Raw genomic sequence first — 19,496 nt, 5'->3', positions numbered from 1 at the left:
TGAGAACAAGTTCCAATTTACAATTGTGACCTGTCCAAGATAAAGCAAAGCAGTTCGACACATACAACAACACAGAGTTACACATGGAGTAAAACAAACATACAGTCAATAATACAGTATAAAAATAAGTATATATACAATGTGAGCAAATGAGGTGAGATAAGGGAGGTAAAGGCAAAAAAGTCCATGGCGGCAAAGTAAATAGAATATAGCAAGTAAAACACTGGAATGGTAGATTTGTAGTGGAAGAAAGTGCAAAGTAGAAATATAAATAATGGGGTGCAAAGGAGCAAAATAAATAAATAAATAAATACAGTAGGGGAAGAGGTAGTTGTTTGGGCTAAATTATAGATGGGCTATGTACAGGTGCAGTGATCTGTGAGCTGCTCTGACAGTTGGTGCTTAAAGCTAGTGAGGGAGATAAGTGTTTCCAGTTTCAGAGATTTTTGTAGTTCGTTCCAGTCATTGGCAGCAGAGAACTGGAAGGAGAGACGGCCAAAGGAGGAATTGGCTTTGGGGGTGACCAGAGAGATATACCTGCTGGAGCGCGTGCTACAGGTGGGTGCTGCTACGGTGACCAGTGAGCTGAGATAAGGGGGGACTTTACCTAGCAGGGTCTTGTAGATGACCTGGAGCCAGTGGGTTTGGCGACGAGTATGAAGCGAGGGCCAGCCAACGAGAGCGTACAGGTCGCAGTGGTGGGTAGTATATGGGGCTTTGGTGACAAAACGGATGGCACTGTGATAGACTGCATCCAGTTTATTGAATAGGGTATTGGAGGCTATTTTGTAAATGACATCGCCGAAGTCGAGGATTGGTAGGATGGTCAGTTTTACGAGGGTATGTTTGGCAGCATGAGTGAAGGATGCTTTGTTGTGAAATAGGAAGCCAATTCTAGATTTAACTTTGGATTGGAGATGTTTGATGTGAGTCTGGAAGAAGAGCTTACAGTCTAACCAGACACCTAGGTATTTGTAGTTGTCCACATATTCTAAGTAAGAACTGTCCAGAGTAGTGATGCTGGACGGGCGGGCAGGTGCGGGCAGCGATTGGTTGAAGAGCATGCATTTAGTTTTACTTGTATTTAAGAGCAGTTGGAGGCCACGGAAGGAGAGTTGTATGGCATTGAAGCTCGTCTGGAGGGTTGTTAACACAGTGTCCAAAGAAGGGCCAGAAGTATACTGAATGGTGTCGTCTGCGTAGAGGTGGATCAGAGACTCACCTGCAGCAAGAGCGACATCATTGATGTATACATTGAAAAGAGTTAGCCCAAGAATTGAACCCTGTGGCACCCCCATAGAGACTACCAGAGGCCCGGACAACAGGCCATCCGATTTGACACGTTGAACTCTATCAGAGAAGTAGTTAGTGAACCAGGCGAGGCAATCATTTGAGAAACCAAGGCTATTGAGTCTGCCGATGATGATTCTTAAATGGAAGAAGTTTGGAACCACCAAGACTCTTCCTAGAGCTGGCCGCCCGGCCAAACTGAGCAATCGGGGGAGAAGAGTCTTGGTCGGGAAGGTGATCAAGAACCCGATGGTCACTCTGACAGAGCTCCATAGTTCTTTTGTGGAGATGGGAGAACCGTCCAGAAGGACAACCATCTCTGCAGCACTCCACCAATCAGGCCTTTATGGTAGAGTGGCCAGACAGAAGCCTCTCCTCGGTAAAAGGCACATGACAACCTGCTTGGAGTTTGGTCTGATGAAACCAAGATTGAACTCTTTGGCCTGAATGCCAAGAGTCATGTCTGGAGGAAACCTGGCACCATCCCTATGATGAAGCATGGTGGTGGCAGCATCATGCTGTGGGGATGTCAGGATTGAGAGAAAGATGAATGGAGCAAAGTACAGAGAGATCCTTGATGAAAACCTGCTCCAGAGCGCTCAGGACTTCAGACTGGGGCGAAGGTTCACCTTCCAACAGGACAATGACTCTAAGCACACAGCCAAGACAATGCATGAGTGGCTTTGGGACAAGTTTCTGAATGTCCTTGAGTGGCCCAGCCAGAGCCCGGACTTGAACCCGATCTAACATCTCTGGAGATGTTAGACAGAGCTTGAGAGAATCTGCAGAGAAGAATGGGAGAAACTCCCCATATACAGATGTGTCAAGCTTGTAGCGTCATACCCAAGACGACTCGAGGCTGTCAAAGTGCTTCAACAAAGTATTGAGTAAAGACTCTGAATACTTATGTAAATGTGATATTTCGGTTTAAAAATGTTAATACATTTGCAAAAATCTCTAATAACCTGTTTTTGCTTTGTCATTATGAGGTATTTTGTGTAGATAGATTACGTTTTTTTTCTGGTTTGGCGGGTCATGTTTCGGAGGATGCATGACCCGACCTTCACCTCTCCCGAGCCCGTTGGGGAGTTGCAGCGATTTGACATCGTAATCACGAAATTGGGGAGAAAAAGGGTGTAAAAAAAATAAATATCTATATATTTTTTTGCTTCCATAGAGTGATCAGGGACGTGCAAATATAGTTTTTCTTCACAGAAAATACACTAGTGCAACACATTTGGCATAAAATAGCTTCATTTTCATCATATGACAAAAGAAGTGCAATGCTATTTGGCTGGCAGCCACACAAGTAGGCTAAATGAGCTTACAATGAAAACGCAATATATTTTTTGCAAAAACTATGCATGGCCATCATATTTCTGTTGATCATAGAAAAAATGTAGCAAGCTAAATTCCCTAATGTTTTTCTTAAAGTTAATCTTGCATTTTACCAGAGAAAAGTATGCTAGCTAACCCGAGAATAGTAGCTTCACATCAGTCACAGCACTCTCAGTTCGTGAATTCTTATTCGAGTGGAGAAGTGCAACTGAAGTACAAAATTTGTGATGCCGAGCAGAAATTACAATAAGAAGCATTTTAGATCTGCGTTTACAAAACGCAGCAAGATCCAGTACTTATGTGTTGTATCTTTTTTTCTTGTGTGAAAAATAAATAATTCTACGTTAACGCGACCCCCAAGTTTAATTTGCTAGTTATCTAAGTGTTTGAGAAGTCAAAGCCTTTGGATGAGTTATTTGTACAGCTGCCACTGATATATTTTGATTTCCTTGCATTTTTTCTTCTCTCCGCTCTCGGGCCGTTTCCTCCTCTATCTTCTCCAAGCAGAGCAGGAAGGCCTGTTGCCCTAGCAACTCCAGACCCCACACATGCTGCTCCAGAGCCTTGACTGTTCATTTGCACAATGTCTCTTGTTCACATTCACATGTAAATGTACAAACTTACCAAAAATGACATGGTATCTCCTAATTATATGAATAACTTTATGAGCTGGACTGCCTGTCTTTGAAATATTATTTTCCCCGTTTGCACTCATTAGCATATATAGCCTTAGCCCCACCCATCTCTTCAAGGATTCACGTCAGGTCATGTGCTAAACAGAGTGAGTAAGGTAGTGTAGTAAACAACCAAACATTAAGACTAAAAGTGGTAAAGGTAGTAGCATACAATAAGGAAAAACTCCAGCTAGAAATACACTTTATCTAATGTAAACTCACTCACTTTTGTACATCGCCTTGGTCCGTACAATTGACCTTATTTTAGTGCCCCAAAAATGTAAAACTTCCAGATCAACTGTAATGTCAATACCATTGTAAAGCACAATTTCTCCCCTTTTCAACAAAATTAATGACATGACCTCCACGCTGCCCGTTTCTGCATAATTCAAGAAGGCAATGAGCTCCTTCGGGTCTTTTTAAAAATGGTGGGTGGGGAAGCGAAACTAATGCGTGATAGTGAGAAGGAGAGGAGATGTGTGGGAAAACGGCTTTTTTTCACTCGATCTGTCCAACTTATCACCTTATCGCCTCTAAAATGTAAATAGAAAACTATAAAGAGTTTATATAATGTGTCTTTACATACCTATTTGAAGGTTTGTGTCGAATTTGAATCGGGTTTTTAGGGCGGTGCTAAAGTGATCTTCAGAAGTAAACAGAGGCTTTGAAAGTCATGATCGCTTACAGTGACGACGCAAAAAATGACTAGGTATCCCCCTTTACCCCCGTCACTGTCCATTTCTTGTTTTTAAACGATGAGAAATGTGCTACTCCTGGTGGAGAGAGATTGTAAGACAGAAATAGTTGCTTTATGCGTGCTGTACGTTACGGCATGACACGTCACGATGTAACGGAGGGTCAGTTATTTCTACTTTTCTCCAATACTATAAAGCCATTACCATGTCGATCAACGCTTGAATAGAAACGTAGTTCACACCCCAGATTTTGAAGTAAATACAGTCACTACAGTCCCATTACTTTTCTTTGTAGCCTCGTTTGAATGTCGCGGTTGCGCACATTTGTACGGAATGGGGTGAGTTTACGTAAGTCTTTGGCCTATATCCTAATCTGACTTTGGTGCAGATCATGTTGTTCATCACATTTACCATCTCTGGTAAACACACACTATATCAAAGAAAATCAAAGTTTATTTGTCAGATGCACAGGATACAGAAGGTTTAAACGGTACAGTGAAATGGTTACTTGCATAGTAACAATATCAAAAATAGAAAGTGTCCAGATAAAAATATTTTATAAATATTTTATCATTATAAGGTGATGCTTACCAAGACACACTTGTCTAAATTGATGGGTAATGTGAAAGAAATGTTATAACCACCCCTCAGCCACATCTAGGGGATGGGTCCCTATTGTCTAGACATGTACATATTTCATGAAATACAATAAATGGCCGTAATCAGCCCCAGACACATCTGGCTATGGGTCATGTAATCATCTGGCGAGGTAGAGTCTTTTGTTTAGACATGAAGCTAGCTAAACAATGAACCATAATCCCAACCCATAGCTACAGTATAAACGGTTTGTCATAGATAGCCACCATGCATAAAACGCTGTAGTATTAATCTGTAGGTACCTAAAGCTAACCAACTAGGTTTAATGTTAGCTAGCTAGCTAACGTTTGGCTATAACTAGCGATGCAAATGGATTGCTGAGATACGAATAATATTACTACACAGATTATACACTTAATGTCAGCCAGCAAGCTAACGTTCGCTAGTTATCTAACAGCACACTTTAACTTGCAAAGAAAACAGCATTAGAAACGTATTACATCAAAACGTTTAGATAGACTCTTACCGAAGACGTGGATTTCGATTAAGGCAGCCCCTGCACCTCTCTGATTCAGAGGGGTTGGGTGAAGACACATTTCAGTTGAATACATTCAGTTGGACAACTGACTAGGTACCCACCCCCCTTTCCCCTTACCCGTATACATGGATGAACACTTCACGGCAGCGTGTCTTTTCCATTTTGTTTGTAGCTAGCTACAGCTTGTTTGGCCCGTTGTGTCAAGTCACTCCGGTTCACACTGACCGTGTGCAGAAAGTAGTCATCACAACATTTTCCCACTGATCTTTGTAGATAGCTCCTTCTAAATTCAGGGCAGCAATGTTGTTGAGAGCAGTAGCAACAATTATATCTTTCAAAATAGCCACAGTAGCAATGATTATCTACACATACTGAGCAGCTCATGTTATAGACAGAAGTGTGCTACATGGCAGACCGATCCAAACTAATCTCTTGGCATGTCCAGCCCATCCATTATCTCAGCCAATCATGGCTAGCAGGAAGGTTCCTCACTTTTTCTGTTGCAAAACCAACTAGGTTCGTAATTTTAACAATTTTATTCGTATTTACAGATGGCATAAAAGTTTGTTATTAAGGCACATGAAAGTTCACAGGTTCCAGAAGGAATTTATACAAAAAAATGATCTTCAAATACCTATCCTGTGAACTAGTGACATGTGACATACGCCTAGCTTCTTCTTGAAATTAGTCACATATATCATCACTGTTAACTTCTATGGGCTAGGTGGGACGCCAGACCTGCGGGACACAGCCGGTGAAATATCAGGGCGGAAAATTCAAAAACAACAAAATGTCATAATTCAACTTTCTCAAACATACAACTATTTTACACCATTTTAAAGATAAACTTCTCGTTAATCTAACCACATTGTCCGATTTCAAAAAAGCTTTACAGCGAAAGCAAAACATTAGATTATGTTAGGAGAGTACATAGACAAAAATAATCACACAGCCATTTTCCAAGCAAGGGCATGTGTCAATAAAACCCAAAACACAGCTAAATGAAGCACTAACCTTTGACGATCTTCATCAGATGACACTCCTAGGACATTATGTTACACAATACATGTATGTTTTGTTCGATAAAGTTCATATTTATATCCAAAAACGGCATTTTACATTGGGGCGTGATGTTCAGAAAATGTATTCCCACCAAAACGTCCGGTGAATGTGCACATCAATTTACAAAAATACTCATCATAAACGTTGACAAAATATATAACAATTATTTTAAGAATTATAGACTACCCCTGGATGCAACCGCTGTGTCAGATTTTAAAATAGCTTTACAGAGAAAGCTAATTTTTCAATATTCTGAGTACATAGCTCAGCCATCACGGCGAGCTATTCAGACACCCGCCAAGTTCGGAGCAACCTAAACTCAGAATTAGTATTAGAAATATGCTCTTACCTTTGCTGGTCTTCGTCAGAATGCACTCCCAGGACTGCTACACAAGAAATGTTGTTTTTGTTTGAAATAATCCATATTTATGTACAAATACCTCCGTTTTGTTCGTGCGTACAGATCACTTATCCAAAGGCATAACGCGCGAGCGCGGAACGAGAGACGAAAAGTCAAAATGTTCCATTACCGTATTCAGAAGCATGTCAAACGCTGTTTAAAATCAATCTTTATGGTATTTTTAACGTAAAATTGCGATAATATTCCAACCGGACAATAACATATTCATTCAAGAAGAAAAAGAAGGAGGGCGGGCTCGCGGGACCGAGCATATCCAATCCCTTTGTTGCCAGGCAGTCCACTCAGAAACTGAGCTCCTATTATCTGCCCAGTGACAGGACAATGCTCAAACCACTTTCTGAAGGCTTTAGACAGCCAATGGAAGCCTTAGGAAGTGCAACGTTCCCCACAGACACAGTGGTTTCGATAGAGAATCAAAAGAAGAACTACAATTCTCAGACTTTCCACTTCCTGCTTGGAATTTTCTCAGGTTTTTGCCTGCCATATGAGTTCTGTTATACTCACAGACACCATTCAAACAGTTTTAGAAACTTCAGAATGTTTTCTATCCAAATCTACTAATATTCTAGTTTCTGGGCCAGAGTAGTAACCTGTTTAAATTGGGTACGTTTTTCATCCGGCCGTGAAAATACTGCCCCCTAGCTCAGACAGGTTAATTCAACAATAGGTCATTCAATCGCCCCACCCCACAGGGCCTGAAACAGACATTTCCATCTTGTTTATGTAACCCATTTTATTTGTTGAGTAACATGAAATTAAACATTACATGTTTTTCATACTTTGTTTTACCACAGAAATAAATTCTAAAATGTTTCCTTCCCACCCAGTGCAAAGTGGTGTATTTTGAACTTTTTCTGTTATAGTCAGGTGTACTTGAGTAGAGTTTGGCTTAGCGTTTTCATCCAGTGAAAAGTGAAAAATCCAACGAGAAGCTGCTTTGCTGTATTACAGCCAGACCACAATGTTTATAGATGTTCATTGATGTTTCTCAAGTCCAGTGAGTAACTTGCATCATATTCAGACACCAGTTGGATGTCACTCATCCTTAGCATAAACCAGAAACTCCAGAATAGTGAAATCCAATACTTTGTACATCTCCACTATACCACAAAACTGACACTAGGTCTAGGCTTATATCTGTCTCTGGTGAAGTCCTCTTACCCACTCAGACATAACAGAGGGGATATAAAGGAGAAGCAAAACAACACAACTGATAATAATTCCAGTAATTACTACAAAAATAACTTTTAAAGTGGATCTAGAATGTCTTTCCCAATTTCACACTTAGCTGGTTTGGATTTAGTTTTAGTGAACTCTCTCAGAAGTTAATGCCATATTTAGCCCTAGCCCAACAAACAGCAGTGAGGATCTGTAGTGTGAGCCCCAGTGCTATCTATGGGGCGGTGGGTGGAGGGCATGGGAGGAGGTTTAGTATCATGTAGCTACAGAGACAGTAGGAGGAGGCCAATCATACCATAGCAGATTGTCATTACTGCTTTTCCCGCCATTGCTTAGGATAAGAGTAATGGGATTTGCTGAATTCAACTATACCACTTAGTCTAAAATTGGCTATGAAGAGGCTATAGGACAAGGGTCAAGTGAGTTTTAAAACCTGCCCACTTAATACATCTGTTTGAGGTGATGGCAGACACCGGCATGCATACTTCACTCATTCTTCTATAGGCTAATCCTAACCAAAGCCAATATTGATACCATTGTTAGAATATATTATTGTTTTTAAATGGCTAGAGCCGAACAGCTAGACCCACTTGGTGCTTTTTACACAAAATTAACTATCGTTATGGATATTTCAGCTTAGCTGCCTCACTACACCTTTTAATTAGAGGGATACAAGTTGACTTAACAAGGAACCACTGGCCTATTTGCAAATATGTAGTTATCAGGCTAGATGTTGACCTTTGGTCATTACTCCCACAATTCCTCCTGAAATACAGTCCTCTCTCTTCCGAACATGAGCCATCTCAATATCAATAAGTTAGCCTAAGTTAAGGTCTACTCAGAAAAGAGAGCATTGAGTAAGATGTGTTCCCGGCAAGTGTATCTAGGACCTGATGATCTCATAGATATGGTCTATGTCAGAGGTTCTTAAACCTTTTCAGAAATTCAGTGTTTTCCTGTGATCCAAGGTCATGTTTTTAAAAGATGCCCCTTTTTGGTAGGCCCTAAGTGAGATTTTATTGGGGGACCCCCTTCACCTTGTTGGCAAAACAATTTCCTGCTATTCTACACACTTTGCTATGACTTATGCCATGTTAACATGATATCTGAGTGACAATGACAAAAAAAATCAATGGGGCCCCCTGGAGGTCAGGGGCTCTGGGCACGTGCCCTGTGTGCCCGGTCGGTATTCATTCATGATTACTACAAGTTTAGATACTGTAGCTGGCTGGACTAACTTACAGGGCTTATTGAGTGACTGTTAGTGACTGACATAACAAGAGAAAAACTTCTGATGCACAACCAAATTTCGAAACCGCACCTTGTGTATTCTACTATTAAAACTCTAAACAGTAAGTTGAGACCCCAACTGAGTTCCTAAAAATATATTCAATGCCTTCGGGAAGTATTCAGACCCTTCAGTTTTCCCACATTTTGTTACATTACAGTCTTATTCTAAAATTGATTAAATTGTTGTTTTTTTGCTCATCAATCTACACACAATCTACATACAATGTCATTCAGGGGTATTGTGTTTAGATTGATGAGCAAAAAAACAACAATTTAATCCATTTGACAAGCTACACTATTCACAGCCCTGTCTAATGTTCAATGTAATTGCATTGCTGAACTTTTAAGAACTTCATGTATTTGTATTGTTTTAAAATGTAAAAATAAAAGGAAATGTATAGTTTGAACATGTCTTGTGTTTATTTGTTTTAGCTGTTAGTGATACTTCCCTAAGTGTTAGTACATTTGTGTTTACATCATTAAGCCTCTATGTATGGGTTATGAATGACCAAAGGGGTCTGACTTTAAATCAGTCTTTATGGATGTGTTATGAATGAATGTACATTCTGCTGATTTATGAACGTTCTCTCATGATCCACAGGTTACTGTAGGGTGTGAGAGGTATTTAAATGGGTGATGGACCTGCAAAGCTTGTGTTTTGTGTTTTGTGTGTGTGTGTGTGTGTGTGTGTGTGTGTGTGTGTGTGTGTGTGTGTGTGTGTGTGTGTGTGTGTGTGTGTGTGTGTGTGTCAGAAACAAGATGATTTGGGGTAGTCCAACTTGAGACCACCACACCAGGTATTATTCTTCTGTTCCCATGCTGGAGACCAGGGCTTGATTATAACCTATTACACTGGTGCAGACATTTTGTGGCTGATCTTTCAGCAGGGGAGTGGGTCAATGTGACTGGGCCCAGCATCGTGCGGTATGGCTCGTTGTTGTTGCGTGCGTGTTTGTGTACTGAGGAACATGTAACTTGGTTCCAGAAGAAAATACACTTTAAATTTCTTTAGGTTGGGTGCTTTCATCAAGGTAAGTGTTTCTTGGTGTAACGTTGTCCCCAGGCTATTGCACATATAACCTAGGATATCAACCATTCAAAGTTGTCCTTAGGGGGAGTGACCATAGAATTCTATAGGAATTACCTTTACTGAGTAAAGTTTTTGTCACCGTTACTACTTAATACAGTCAAAAAGTCATAATTATGGCTTAACCTTGCCCATTTCCACAATTTATCTTGGGGCTCTCGAGTGGCGCAGCGGTCTAAGGCACTGCATCTCAGTGCTAGAGGCATCACTACAGACCCTGGTTTGATTCCAGACTGTATCACAACCGGCCGTGATTGGGAGTCCCATAGGGAGGTGCACAATTGGTCCAGCATCGTCCGGGTTAGGGTTTGGCTGGGGTAGGCCGACATTGTAAATAAGAATTTGTTCTTACTTGCCTAGTTAAATAAAGCTAAAAATGTAATTTTTAAACCTAACACTAACTAATGAAGGCCACGTTTGATGGATTGGTCCTACTGACCTTCCGTGTATTTGGGCGGAAGTGTCTGTCACAAGATTCGTAGTGGAGAGAAGAGGACCAAGACGCAGCGGGAATATGGATGCTCATATTTTAATTTCAAAGAAAAAGGAGTAAAGCATCCACTTGACAAAACAATAAGAGATACTCACGACAGTGCAACAGTTCTGCAGGCTATTTAACGCAGTGCAAAAACAACTACCCACAACCCCAAAGAAAAACACACACACCTATATAGGACTTCCAATCAAAGGCAACTCAACACACCTGCCTTCAATTGGAAGTCCCAATCACCAACACAAACATTCACACACAAAAAACTGCCACGTCCTGACCCCAAAACTAATACAATAGCTCCATCTGCTGGTCAGGACGTGACAGTACCCCCCCCCCTCAAGGTGCAGACCCCGGAATGCACCTACCAACAGAAAACACACAACAACAAAAAAATCCCCAACAAAAACCCATTAAACAATAACCCCTAAACAATAAGGGAGGGAAGGGAGGGTGGCTGCCGTCAATGACGGCACTGTGCTACACCCTCCGTCCACAACCCACCTATCCTGGAGGTGGCTCAGGTGCAGGACGTGGACCTCGCTCCACCTTCGGCGTCGCCCTCTTCGGTGGCGCCGCTAGCTGCGCCGGGCAGATGGGCCACTTGGGCTGACCCTGGCAGACGGACCACTCGGGCTGGGCCGGAGGACAGGAGGGCCACTCGGGCTGGGCCATAGGACAGGAGGGCCACTCGGGCTGGGCCGGAGGACAGGAGGGCCACTCGGGCTGGGCCGGAGGACAGGAGAGCCACTCGGGCTGGGCCGGAGGACAGGAGGGCCACTCGGGCTGGGCCGGAGGATAGGAGGGCCACTCGGGCTGGGCCGGAGGGCAGGAGGGCCACTCGGGCTGGGCCGGAGGACAGGAGGGCCACTCGGGCTGGGCCGGAGGACAGGAGGGCCACTCGGGCTGGGCCGGAGGACAGGCGGGCCACTCTGGCAGCTCCGGGCAGTCGGGCCACTCTGGCAGCTCCGGGCAGTCGGGCCACTCTGGCAGCTCCAGGCAGTCGGGCCACTCAGGCAGCTCCGGGCAGTCGGGCCACTCTGGCAGCTACGGGCAGTCGGGCCACTCTGGCAGCTCCGGGCAGTCGGGCCACTCTGGCAGCTCCGGGCAGTCGGGCCACTCAGGCAGCTCCGGGCAGTCGGGCCACTCTGGCAGCTCCGGGCAGTCGGGCCACTCTGGCAGCTCCGGGCAGTCGGGCCACTCAGGCAGCTCCGGGCAGTCGGGCCACTCTGGCAGCTCCGGGCAGTCGGGCCACTCTGGCAGCTCCTGACTAGCGGGCCGCTCTGGCAGCTCCTGACTAGCGGGCGGCTCTGGCGGCTCCTGACTGGCAGGCAGCTCTGGCGACTCTTGACTGGCGGGCAGCTCAGGCGACTCTTGACTGGCGGGCAGCTCATGCGACTCTTGACTGGCGGGCAGCTCAGGCGACTCTTGACTGGAGGGCAGCTCAGGCGGCTCTTGACTGGCGGGCAGCTCAGGCGACTCTTGACTGGCGGGCAGCTCAGGCGACTCTTGACTGGCGGGCAGCTCAGGCGACTCTTGACTGGCGGGCAGCTCAGGCGACTCTTGACTGGCGGGCAGCTCAGGCGACTCTTGACTGGCGGGCAGCTCAGGTGACTCTTGACTGGCGGGGCTGGGCTGACGCACTAGACGCCTGATGCGTGGGGCTGGTACTGGACGTGCCAGCCTGGAGACACGCACCTCCATGCTAGTGCGTATGGCGGGAAACACCGGACCGTAGAGGCGCACTGGCGGTCTTGAGCGCAGGGTTGGCATCACCCCTTCCGGCTCGATGCCTACTTCGCCCTGGCACATGCGGGGCGCTGGTACTGTGCCTACCGGCCTGAAAATCCCAGGCCTCACCACAGCCCCAACCCCAAAGCACGGGACCTGTCCAGTCTGCCCTACAAGGGTACGGGGAGCTGGCCTGGGGCTCCAATCTCGCCCCGCCAAATAGCCCTTGTGCCCCCCCCCAAAAAATTATTGGGGCTGCCTCTCGGGTTCTACCTGCCTCCCAGGCAGGTTGTCACAGTGGGCCCGCAACTGCTCCCATGTCCAGTCAATCCTCTCCTCCAATACTTCCAGCGACCAGGAATCCATCTCCTCCCGAGCGCGCTGCTTCCAGTAGTCCTCCTGTGGCTTCTTCCTCTTCCGCTGCTTGGTCCTTTGGTGGTGGGTAGTTCTGTCACAAGATTCGTACTGAAGAGAAGAGGACCAAGACGCAGCGGGAATATGGATGCTCATATTTTAATTTCAAAGAAAAAGGAGTAAAGCATCCACTTGACAAAACAATAAGAGATACTCACGACAGTGCAACAGTTCTGCAGGCTATTAAAAGCAGTGCAAAAACAACTACCCACAACCCCAAAGAAAAACACACACACCTATATAGGACTTCCAATCAAAGGCAACTCAACACACCTGCCTTCAATTGGAAGTCCCAATCACCAACACAAACATTCACACACAAAAAACTGCCACGTCCTGACCCCAAAACTAATACAATAGCTCCATCTGCTGGTCAGGACGTGACAGTGTCAGGAACGAGATTAGGTGTAATGTACAGTTGAAGTCGGTTAGTTTACATACACTTAGGTTGGAGTCATTAAAACTTGTTTTTCAACCACTCTACAAATTTCTTGTTAACGAACTATAGTTTTGGCAAGTCGGTTAGGACATGTACTTTGTGCATGACACAAGTAATTCTTCCAACAATTGTTTACAGACAGATTATTTCACTTATAAGTCACTGTATCACAATTCCAGTGGGTCAGACGTTTAAATACACTAAATTGACTGTGCCTTTAAACAGCTTGGAATATTCCAGAAAATGATGTCATGGCTTTAGAAGCTTCTGATAGGCTAATTGACATAATTTGAGTCAATTGGAGGTGTACCTGTGGATGTATTTCAAGGCCTACCTTCAAACTCAGTGCCTCTTTGCTTGACATCATGGGAAAATCAAAAGAAATCAGCCAAGACCTCAGAAAAAAATTGTAGACCTCCAGAAGCCTGGTTCATCCTTGGAAGAAATGTCCAAATGCCTGAAGGTACCACGTTCATCTGTACAAACAATAGTACACAAGTATAAACACCATGGGACCACGCAGCTGTCATAGCGCTCAGGAAGGAGACGCCTTCTGTCTCCTAGAGATGAACGTACTTTGGTGCGAAAAGTGCAAATCAATCCCAGAACAACAGCAAAGGACCTTGTGAAGATGCTGGAGGAAACAGGTACAAAAGTATCTATATCCATAGTAAAACGAGTCCTATATCGACATAACCTGAAAGGCCGATCAGCAAGGAAGACGCCACTGCTCCAAAACCGCCATTAAAAAGCCAGACTATGGTTTGCAACTGCACATGGGGACAAAGATTGTACTGAAACAAAAATATAACTTTTTGGCCATAATGACCGTTGTTATGTTTGGAGGAAAAAGGGGGAGGCTTGCAAGCTGAAGAAGACCATCCCAACCGTGAAGCACGGGGGTGGCAGCATCATGTTGTGGGGGTGCTTTGCTGCAGGACTGTTGCACTTCACACAATAGATGGCATCATGAGGATGGAAAATGATGTGGATATATTGAGCAACATCTCAAGACATCAGTCAGGAAGTTAAAGCTTGGTCGCAAATGGGTCTTCCAAATGGACAATGACCCCAAGCATACTTCCAATGTTGTGGCAAAATGGCTTAAGGACAACAAAGTCAAGGTATTGGAGTGGCCATCGCAAAGCCCTGACCTCAATCCTATAGAGATCTTTGGGGAAAAAGCATGTGCGAGCAAGGAGGCCTACAAACCTGACTCAGTTACACCAGCTCTGTCTGGAGGAATGGGCCACAATTCACCCAACTTATTTTGGGAAGCTTGTGGAAGGCTACCCGAAATGTTTGACCCAAGTTAAACAATTTAAAGGCAATGCTCGCAAATACTAATTGAGTGTATGTAAACTTCTGACCCACTGGGAATGTGTGGTGTATGATATACCATTTTGTATCTCCTGAGTGTCTACTTTCAGACAATGTAAAAAACACATCATGTTGTAAATTGTTTCCCAATATTCTAAGAAATGCTAGGCTTAATCACTGCCTATTTAATCCTTTTTACATTGTCAGCAGGAACATTTCTACATCGATGCAGTTAGATATAGGCTAGTCAAAGAAATAAATAGATGATTTGGACATAGTCTACTCATTCTCAGCAATGGGTGTTCAGATTGAGAACACAAGAAAGGAGACCAGACCTGTATTTTTCCACCAATAACCTCTTTTCACTCCTCCCAGGGGTTTCCAATGGTTGTGGCGCAACACTCATATGTACTACTAGAGCAGACCTAAGGGAAATTAACAGAACTAACTGAGTGGAGAGCGTGGGATAGTTACAGGACGGTACACTCTGCAGACCAGTTGGTTCCTCACTGTTGAGCCTGACATCCTATCTTATCTAGTAGTTCCTTTTAAAGCCTACGCTGTCTGGTAAAACCCAAACCTTGTTCTCTTTGAGGGGCATTGCTACTTCTGTGATGGTAAGACTTGATTTTTAATCAATATTTAAATGTTTCTTTGTTGCATTGGGTTCAACATTTGGCCACGGAGCATGTTTGATTTATCTATGCGTTACATTTGAACGGGAGCTATATTTGGCAAACCTTTTTACAGCATGCTCTTGATGCAGTGTTGATAGAGAAGTAGGCCTATGGTAGAAAGTGCCTTGGCTGAATTGCTGTGGTCATGTTTATGATTTGGATTTGATGTATGTCCCTCAAAAACAGTAAGATAAAATTCGTTTTTTAAAGTAGCTTACACAAGTAGTACTTTGTAGAATAAATATATTATAGCACTATGATGAATATAGTCTACTAGGCAGTGTAATATAGTGGTCAGTTGGTCAGACTCCCATTTGCTGAGTTAGTCTTGTCCTCAGTTTAACTAAGTAGCCTTGGTATCCTACCACACTGTGGTATGTCAGGTCAACAGACTCCCAAAGCATTGACGCTGAAGAGGTAAAGACCTGGCTGAAGAGGTAAAGACCTGGCTGAAGAGGTAAAGACCTGGCTGAAGAGGTAAAGACCTGGCTGAAGAGGTAAAGGCCTGGCTGAAGAGGTAAAGGCCTGGCTGAAGAGGTAAAGGCCTGGCTGAAGAGGTAAAGGCCTGGCTGAAGAGGTAAAGACCTGGCGAGTGTAAAATAGACAAGTATGACCTGGGAGATGTGAAGCTGGTGAAGCTACAAGTTACAACTGTCATATTATGTTGTTTTGCCTGAGGGTCCTGACTTCAGAAGTAGGCTATGTTGTTTGGATTAGGTTCCGGATATATTATATAACATTGTACCTACGCAAAAACATGCCAAACATTTGTCATTCAGTACTTGAAAAACAGGTTATAGATCAGCTTAAATATGTTAACTGTGTGTTACTTCGTTGTACTTTTCCCCCTTAAGGATAAATGTGCATAGTAGCTTTGTAATGCCCATATTTCCTGGAAGCCTTTTTAAAATGTATTTTATATATAAAAAATGCTGTAATAACACTTAGATAAATTGTATTGTCATGTTGTTGGGTAATTCAATTTAACACATTTTTGCTATAGTGATTTTCTTTGCATTTTCCCATGAAATTATTTTGTTTATAGGATTAACAGTCCTCCCCTGATACAGAGAGTAGCCAAATGTATTTCAAAGTGCTTCAAATATAGTGTTTGAGTTGAACAATTTAACATTTGTCACATACTTGAATCAAATAGAAAAATGCAAAATAAAGTTACAAACCAATTTATGCTGAGAAGTATTTATATACACTGTTAATTTCACATGTTCTTGGGTTAATTTTGATTACTGCTCTCTGCACTTGTTGTGCAATGTGCAGTCAATGAGAAGTCAGAGCTTTTTACCAACAGTAGAGTCATCTGTTTGTACAATAGCACATTGTTTCAGTGATGGGTTTTCAGGAAAATGCTCATCTAGTTTTCTCTCCTATCTGGAGAGATATCAGCACCACTGGTGGTCAGCTAAAAACAAGTGTCCTGAACATTTAGACAGGGAGGGACAAAAGTTACATTTTTCCAGTGATTAAATTGTTTGAAATTGGGAAAGGAACTTAAAGTGTTGCCTCCACCCCCCTTCTTGTCACATGTCTGTTTCACTGCATAGAAACGTTCCTGGATTAGGGGAGAATTAACACAAAGCAAAGACGCCACTTCAGCTGCGGTCTGAAACAAGGGAATCGAGTGAGCAACGGGGCGAAGTCGCACGCGAGCTGCTGCTACTGAAACACACCAGTGTCCAGAAGAAGACGAGTTCCAAAAAGAGACACACAGCAGCACAGACATAGACCACATCGTCACGAAAGAGAAAGAGGTCCCTCCACTTGAAAGCGCCCCCCTGACTGAAGCATGGAGGAAAAGCCATTTTCGGTGATTGTGGTGAGTTGGAGTTTTTGTTTGTATTTCTATTCAGCCCTCCCCCCTCCACATTACTGATCTCCTCACACACCTTGACAGAGACAGAGTGTTCTTTTTGTCCGATTTGAAATCAGTTTTTGTTGAAGCTACTCACATGAGCAGTATTGTTGTCATTGATGACGAATAGCAGTGTACAGCTGTTGACCATCAGTTGACCCTATGCTCCCCTTATGAGCTCTGTACAGAGATGTTCCAAGGATCAGCTAACTGGAGGTGAATTGAAGAGGCCTATAGGCCTACCTAACAAAATGTAGGCTAATTAAATAAAAGCATGTCTACCATTTTTATTGTTGCTAACTATGTTCATTAGAGAAAGTAAATATAGTTAGAATTCTAGCTAGTTGTAGAAACATTTGTAACATGATTTAATGTGGAGGTCTCATTAGCTGTCACCAGCTACTGCACAGCCAGTAGTGAAGTAAAGTTTGTGTAATTTCCCAAGTTTTGTAGTAATTTTTTACTGTAGACCTACTGTCTACATTTCTTATGTTAATAGTGTCACAGTTGTACTGTGTTAGAGAGAATCCAATTGGGAACTGAAAAGGCTATATATTCTGTCCTCCCAAAAATATTTAATAATTTGATCAAAGGAAAATGAAATGATTGTTTCACACTCAAAATAAAAAGATTATTGTATATGAACCAAAGAGCTTGGAAGGTCATTTTGATTATACATTTACTTGGGATAAAGTCAATAAATATCACTTTCATTTGAATGCTCTTTTAGTAGTATTTTGTGTGAATATTTTTTATTTTGGTTCAGCCTGTCATTTGAAGACGTGCCTACCCTATTTATCGTCGTCAACAAGGTGTTACCTGTACTTGATCGATGTGATTCTACAAGACGCTAGCTTGAATTTCTGAAGTTTCATTTGTCTTTTTATGTATTGTCTATGTGTCTTATGTTTACATAGTTTGTAAGAAACTGGTTTTGACCATCTCTAATCTTGTATGCCATGCCTTCATCCTTTTCGATGTTTAACTACTGAGAAGATGATTGGCTTCTAAGAAATACTGGGGATAGTGGCTGGCTATAGTAGTTGTACTGAAGTAGCTGGACCTTGTGTGGCTTTGCCCAATCGGACCCATGTGTCTGTCAAGCAGGTATACTACAGGCTGATTGTTTGACTTGGCCGATGTGGCTTTTGCAGCAGCCACTTCTCTAATTGTCTGGACAGTGTGTCCCTGGCTGTAAATATGCTCAGACCAAGGCCTCAGTAACAACATCACATGTTCTTCACAACAACGTTTTCAAACTTCAAATTTCACACTGCTGTTAGTAAAACAGAAAAAGAGATAGAGATAGAATGGAAAACCTCTCTTATCTGGACAGGAAAAAAGTAAGGTTGAATGAGTAAGGTCAAACCCTGAGGTCGAACCTTGAGGTCCAAACGTGAAGTCAAAGGTAGATAAGAGCCAAACATCCTCCCCTCCATTTCCCTCCCCTTCTGTGATTGGTTCCCCCATGCTCCAGTCGCAATGGCTGAGTCTGTTGTCTTCTACTGACAGACAGTGATGCTAGTCATTCCACAGGACCGAACCCTTCTCCCGCCATCACTAACTGTCACTGCTTCACGGCCTCGGCTCCCTTGCATACAGTATATTGCATTACATACACTACATGATTAAAAGTATTTACTGTATGTGGACACCTGATCGTCGAACATTTCATGGGCTTTAATATAGAGTTGGTCCCCCCTTTAATGCTATAACAGCCTCCACTCTTCTGGGAAGGATTTCCACTAGATGGTGGAACATTGCTGTGGGGACTTGCTTCCATTCAGCCGCAAGTGCATTAGTGAGATCAGGCAATGATGTTGGGCGATTAGGCCTCGCTTGCAGTCGGCATTCCAATTCATCCCAAAGGTGTTTGATGGGGTTGAGGTCAGGGCTCTGTGCAGGCCAGTCAAGTTCTTCCACACTGATCTTGACGAACCATTTCTGTATGGACTTCGCTTTGTCCACAAGGGCATTGTCATGCTGAAACAGGAAAGGGCCTTCCCCAAATTGTTGCCACAAAGTTGGAAGCACAGAATTGTCTAGAATGTCATTGTATGCTGTTGCTTTAAATATGACTTCACTTTAAATAAGGTGCCTAGCCTGAACCATGAAAACAGCCCCAGATCATTATTCCTCCTACACCAAACTTTACAGTTGGCACTATGCATTGGGGTAGGTAGCGTTCTCCTGGCATCCGTCAAACCCAGATTCGTCCGTCGGACTGCCAGATGGTGAAGCGTGATTCATCACTCCAGAGAACGCGTTTCCACTGCTCCAGAGTCCAATGGCGGCAAGCTTTACACCACTCCAACCGATGCTTGGTATTGCGCATGGTGATCTTAGGCTTGTGTGTGGCTGCTCAGCCATGGAAACCCATTTCA

At 43.4% G+C, this 19,496-nt stretch overlaps 1 protein-coding gene across 5 annotated transcripts in view; it reads left to right on the top strand.

Moving 5' to 3' along the window:
- Positions 1-19,496, top strand: part of slc6a9 (solute carrier family 6 member 9) — a 90,283-nt gene that overhangs the window by 7,779 nt on the left and 63,008 nt on the right. Inside the window, exons 1-3 of one of the 5 annotated variants that reach the window (XM_029704848.1) lie at positions 14,964-15,182; positions 15,626-15,759; positions 16,805-17,076. The exons of 1 other annotated variant lie outside the window; for it this stretch is intronic. In XM_029704848.1, the coding sequence (XP_029560708.1) occupies positions 17,047-17,076 (30 nt within the window). In that variant the 5' untranslated portion in view covers positions 14,964-15,182; positions 15,626-15,759; positions 16,805-17,046. Of the gene's footprint in view, positions 1-14,963; positions 15,183-15,625; positions 15,820-16,804; positions 17,077-19,496 lie in introns of those variants that run through there. 3 more of the 5 variants (XM_029704847.1, XM_029704850.1, XM_029704849.1) reach the window with 3 other exon arrangements.

Source organism: Salmo trutta, chromosome 21 (assembly GCF_901001165.1).
Source record: "Salmo trutta chromosome 21, fSalTru1.1, whole genome shotgun sequence".
Taxonomy (NCBI): Eukaryota; Metazoa; Chordata; class Actinopteri; order Salmoniformes; family Salmonidae; genus Salmo; species Salmo trutta.
The sequence above is the reverse complement of the archived record's forward strand: the minus strand, read 5'-3'. Positions and strand labels throughout refer to the sequence as shown.